This window comes from Vigna unguiculata, chromosome 8 (assembly GCF_004118075.2).
Source record: "Vigna unguiculata cultivar IT97K-499-35 chromosome 8, ASM411807v1, whole genome shotgun sequence".
NCBI classification, from domain to species: Eukaryota; Viridiplantae; Streptophyta; class Magnoliopsida; order Fabales; family Fabaceae; genus Vigna; species Vigna unguiculata.
In genome coordinates, this window is record NC_040286.1 from 35,075,070 (window position 1) to 35,081,115 (window position 6,046).

Below are 6,046 nucleotides of genomic sequence, written 5' to 3' on the forward strand. Positions count from 1 at the left end.
AGAAGACTTGTGCTTGGTTATGGCTCTGGACCGTGAAGAAGACATGCATCTTGGTCTAGGTCGTGAAGAACAATTGCATATGGGTCTGGTTCGTGAAGAGCTGAAGGAATATTTGCTGGAAGGAGTTTCTAACGTGTAAGATTTTTGGGAGGGAAAGAAGAGTGTAAAATTTTTGAGGGAAAGTGGAGAGACAACTCGAAGAAAGAGTTTAAGAATGAATTAAAACTATTATTTATGTTATGTCTTATTATTTATATTAACAGAATAAAAAATAAATAAAATAGTGATAAATTTTGTGATTAATATTTTGTGACTGAATAATCGGTCATTAAATCAGTCACTCGTTTAGAAAGAAATATTCGGTCACTATTTTGGTCACTGATAGTCACTAACATTTTTAGTCACTGATATCGGTTATTATTTGTCAATTTTTTAGTAGTGATTGTTTGATAAAATATCAAAAAGAATTTCTTAATATTTCTGTAATCCTTGTTATCTAATTGAGTTGTGAATTGTGAAAATTTTCATATATTGCACAAATATCTCTGGAAAAAATAACATACATTTATTACTTATTATGTGCGACCAATGCATTATAGTTTTTCACTAACACAATCTTTCGTTGTCCATACAAAAATAACCACTTACTTTCATAGATGTGTCAACCTATTGTCCATGTAAAGATAACCATTTCTTATATAGAACTAGGTATTATATATATATATATATATATATATATATATATATATATATATATATATATATATATATATATATATATATATATATATATATAAAGACGTTTTATGAATTGAGAGGGGTAAGTTATTGATGAAACAAGTAGGCTTATCTATAAACCTTTTTAATAATCTCAATTTCAAACACAACTTCAATGTTTCACAAACAAAACAAATGATAGACAGAAATGATGGAGTAATTAAGACACATAAAATAGGAAAAACACTTAATGATGTTGTAAGAAACAGGTCACCAAAGTTTGGGACGATAGTATCTAGACCAAAATAAATCATCGCAGAATCTAGATTGAAAGAGAAGAAACACAAGCAATGGGAAAACCCCCATTGGAGTCACCACAAACGAAACCCAACTTGTTGTGTGATCAAATATGAGAAAGGAGGCTGCAATGAAAGCCACAACCATAGCAGCAACTGAGGCAATTAGGAATGCAGGTCCAAAAGTCAAGCTGGGATGTAGTGATATAACAAATTCAGTTTCTGCAAATCTTGAAGAAGTGAAATTTGACAAGAAAGAGAGTATGGAGGCAGAAGAAGTGAATAATGCCACTGCATTTGTGACGATGAAGACAATGAACCAGGGATTCTTCTTGTCACCTGGAACGGTGAGAGCAGCTGCAAATGCTACGGTGGCAACAAGGGTTGCCACAAGCATCCCAGATTCTGCTATTCCTTTGGCGGATTCTTTGATCTCTTTCGATAACGGCTTATGTTCATCATAAAATATCTCAATTGGTGTCTTTCCATTCTTGTTTCTTTCGCTTCGTAATTCAAAAGGAGCGCTTTTCTGTACTTTCTACTTGTAATCAAAATCAAAAGTATATGTTAATATATTTTTGTATATATATGTATACAAATAAAAAGGATTTTTTAACAAATATTTTATTGATAAATTGACAAAATTAATAAATAAAATAATTTTGTATTTTTTTAGGAAGTTACAAAATAAAATAATAAAATTTTATAATTTTTTTATCAAGAATGATTATTTATCAAAGTTTATCAAATAAAATTTTGTCAAATATCATTTCATATATATAAAGACATGTGGGTGCATGGATCTATAAATAACAGAAATGATCGAATAAAAATAGGGAAATGAATGAATTGACCTTGAACCATGCGTGCTCTGTTTTCATTTGAATGACTGCATTTAAACCAGAGTTTAGTTGGAATTGAGGTGGTAGGTGCGCAGCCTCGTGTAGAACGTTGTTACCCTCGTCATCCAACCCTAGCATTAAATACTTTATCACACTAATATTTTTATACTCATCAAAGATGTTTAAACGTCGATAGTGAAGAAGCAAGTGGAATAGGTTCCGTTGTTTAGAGTCAATTGAGTAGATGACTGTTTGAGGTATCCTCAAGAAAAGCCGAATTACTTGATCATCATTTCCTGATTCCAGTGCATCAAGCAATATTGGTGTGGGATCAGTAGTCAACGATATTATTTTTCGTAATTCCAAATGTTCAACTTCCGTCCATATCTCTCTCAGCAATTGCATGCCCGTTACTTTTGATAGTCCACTGTTATCATTGTGGTCTAGTAATTCCCTCTCTAGATTGGTCAAAGAAATCATAATTATAACACGAGAAGAGAAAAAAAAAGTTGATCTTATATTAAGCACATATTTTTTTGTTTTAATTCCCTCTAAAAAGTTTTATATATATTACTCCTAAATTTGCTCAGTTGCTAGAATAACTTAATTTATGCATCTAACGTTGTTTTATTCTTTTCCTTTTTATATATCTTTTCACAATGATATTTTGATTTACTTTTTTGATTTACTTTTAATTTATTAGTCTAATATTTTTAAATCATCATATTACATTTTTAAAAAATCAAACTAAATAATTAAAGGATCATTAAAGTGTTGGATTAAAATATGATTATCTTATACTTCATGCTCTCTTCTCTTTGTTTCTTCTTTCTCTCATTCGCCTGGCTGTATCCTCTTTTTCCTTCTTGTTCCTTTCCTCTATTAATCTATTACTATTATAACACTGAATATTGGCAAGACAATTAACAAGTAATTCTTATTTTCTTTATATACAAATATAGATGCATAAATGGAAATGAAACATACGTAGAATTTCTGAAGGCTTTCGCGCCAGCCAATGCAATGCTGTTTGCTGGTTTCCATCTCTTGCCATGGTCAATTGACGTGTATACATTTTAAATAATTTCATGGCCAAGTCTGTGAAATGCACAAATTAAATAGCAATGATGGACTAGGAAGGCAAGGTAAAAGAAAGTTGCTTGAAATAGTAATTACAAAATGAGGGTAAAGACGATGCATTTCATGGGTTATTAACATCATGCTCATTTATTTTGATAAATGTTATTACTCTGATGTCAAATGAAATAGTATTTTTGAGTCTTGTATCTAATTTTGCAATGAAGTGGAACCAGGGTTTAAGTTCTAAAAATTGTGAGAAGACAAACATGCTATTACCAAACAAGTTGTATTCAAGGGCAATAAAAAAGAGAAATCCAATGTGATGGAAAGCCATTTTGTCAAGCAGATGTTGCGAGTATAGATATTTCATTCTTGTGTAACGGACAGGTATAGCAGCAAGGTGAACGGGAAGCCACCCGTCTGAGTTTGGTTTTAGCATGTCTTCTATCGCCATAACATTAACCAACTCTTCCACCATTTTAACGTTCTCTGACCTTACTGCTAGATGAAGAACTGTGTCGCCATCTGAAGTCAGTGGAACGCGAACACTAGCAGGATCATTTTCAACAATGGGTTTCATTTCATGCCACTCACCTACGAGTGCAAGCCGGTACAGTACTTCCATATAATCTGCAATCCTTTCAAACTTCATTTTAGTCACTATTTTTACGACTCAAATCTATCAAGCCATATTATTGTATTAAAACCTTGTGAGACAGCTTGTGACGTAGCAACAGAGGGAAGAGTTTGGTTATGACTCAGATAATCAGAGGGAAGAGTTTGGTTATGACTCAGATAATCTCGTGATACTGTAATAATCTGAATGTAGGATTCATCTGAAACTTCCACATCAGGATTCATCATTTTCTCACCAAAATGAAAACCTGAAACTGACAATAGATTTATGGTTCCTAAGAATCTGGTATCTATTTTATTTACATAAAATAAAATAAAGAAGATAGAAATGAAAGTGATTGAAGTTTACCTGTGGCGAATGGTGATCCTTGTAAGAAGATAGATGTGTGTTGATGGAGAATGAAACCTCTTCTAATTCTATTACATTGTTGCAGTTCTATTCTCAACTTTTGTACCACTCTTCTATTTCTTTTCTGTTGCTGAAACTTGCTGTCAGAGAATATTTAATATATTTATATAATTTTTTTCGTAAAAAAATATTGTTAAGGCATATACCATTCTTAGTTATTACATGTTTTAGATTATTTTAAAAATTGTGTGATATAATATTTTCTATGAAATTTAGTGTGTATACTCTTTCAGTTAAAAAATTGTACATCTTAATGTCTATACTTAAGAATTATCCATTTTAATTTAGATAATAATATTTAAAAAAAATAAAAATCATATTTACTTGGACTAAAACAAATTAAATATGCCAACAGGTTAAAAAAGAGATAAGAAAAATATAAAAACCAACTTATTTTCATATTTTATAATTTGAAATCTAGGAGAAAAATAAAACATATTTGAGTTAATAAACATGATTAATGTTTTAAATTTTGTCTACTTTCTCCAATAACTTTCATGAATAAAATTGTATTTATTGGGAGGACATCATAATTTAGTATTTTTCATGAATAATAAAATGTATCTAGACAAAATTATTTGGAAGGTTTGTTTGTGACATGGTAGAAGCTAAAATATATAAAAAAAATATAGAAAGATAAAATGAAATTGATGGAAAGGTTACCTGAGCAGAAGATTGAGAGAAGTGTGTTGTTGGAGAATGAACACTCTTTCTATTGTTGCAAATGCAAGAGAGAGCTCTTTGTTCAGAAAACTTTCCACATTGCTTCAACTTTCGCTTTGCTTGCCTTTTTATTGTTGCACAAAATTTAACAGACAAATAAAACAAAAGGCTTGGACAACAAAATTTATAATTTATGAAATAGTGATAATTGAATAGTGTCTTAATACATAATTTATTTTTTATTTTTCTTATACCAAAGGACGTGTGTTAATCTTGTCAGACTGTTGGTTGATGTCATTTATTGGAAAGGAAAGTACGGAGGAAAAGTTAAGGAGAGTGAAATTACATTAAATATTGAATAATAATGTGACAAGTACAATGAAATTTGGTTGAATTATATTTTTTATTATTTTTAATTTATTATGTGTTTTTTATTTTATTTTACTACGTTATCTTATTTAAATTATTATCGTAAATTATTATAAAATTTATGATTTTATAAATTCTAAAATGATAAAGTTATATTTTTTTTTTGACTGGGTGGGTGGTGTACTCAACTCACCCAATGTTTAAAACGTGTTTGGATGTGAACAAGTGCTGAGTACTAAACTCACCCAGACATTCATTGATTGGTTCAATTAGGCTGAAAAAAATAGTAAATAGTACATATTATTATGGTTATGGATGTGAGAAAGAGATACACATTAACTGCTCCTCATAAATACCACAACAAAACTTCATGAGCTCCATGTTTAGGTGGAGTGGAACCATCAATGCTCTCCAAAATTCCAAGCAAACAGCACATGTCAAAGTTAAATATTTACAGGGTCATGGAACCTTAGTTTAAAAATAAATTTGCTTGCAATTAGAACAGTTAAGTTTATTAATTTTATTATTTTTATTTTGAAGATTGGAATAGTTAAATTTATTAATTAAAAAATATAAATATACATAATAGATTATATAAAATAAATTTTTTTTTGAAATTTTTAAACAATTCTCGTATATAATAAATACTTTAAAATTTGTAAGATTTTATATTAAAGTTTAGGTAATTAATTTTTTTTATATTACTAAATTTATGTATTTATAATTAACAATTTTAGATATTAAAATATTATTTGTTTTTTTTCAATACATGGGATTTTATGAAGTTAACACAGATGTTTCAAAATGTTATCAAGTTAGAAAAAAAAAAATAATCAAGTCTCAAATTAATATTTTAATTTTATATATTTTATAAATTTTAAATATTTAACACTACTTTTTGTTGATTTGTATATTAATTTAAATTTTGTTATGTTTAATTATATTTTGACTTTTAACAACATTAAAATATAATTATTTTACGGCTTTTTAACTTCTATAGTTAAACATTAAATAAAATAAAACTGTATTAATAT

At 28.7% G+C, this 6,046-nt stretch overlaps 1 protein-coding gene across 1 annotated transcript; it reads right to left on the reverse strand.

The window, feature by feature from the left end:
• Positions 1 to 899: 899 nt before the first annotated feature.
• Positions 900 to 4,782, reverse strand: LOC114193963. Its single transcript, XM_028083973.1, has 7 exons — positions 4,644 to 4,782; positions 3,921 to 4,050; positions 3,643 to 3,819; positions 3,212 to 3,565; positions 2,843 to 2,953; positions 1,868 to 2,313; positions 900 to 1,551 (listed from the first exon to the last, which is right to left on the reverse strand). The coding sequence occupies exons 3-7, from the start codon at positions 3,797 to 3,799 to the stop codon at positions 988 to 990; spliced, it is 1,632 nt and encodes a 543-aa protein (XP_027939774.1). The 5' UTR covers positions 3,800 to 3,819; positions 3,921 to 4,050; positions 4,644 to 4,782; the 3' UTR covers positions 900 to 987.
• Between the last annotated feature and the right edge of the window lie 1,264 nt (positions 4,783 to 6,046).

Excerpts from the sequence above, each read along its gene's own strand:
- LOC114193963 (XM_028083973.1), bottom strand. The coding sequence starts at position 3,799 with ATGATGAATCCTGATGTGGAAGTTTCAGATGAATCCTACATTCAGATT. Across the intron at positions 2,954-3,211 it reads CCTTGAATACAACTTGTTTG|ACTTGGCCATGAAATTATTT; the intron begins GTAATAGCATGT and ends TGCATTTCACAG. Across the intron at positions 2,314-2,842 it reads AAAGCCTTCAGAAATTCTAC|AGAGGGAATTACTAGACCAC; the intron begins GTATGTTTCATT and ends TGACCAATCTAG.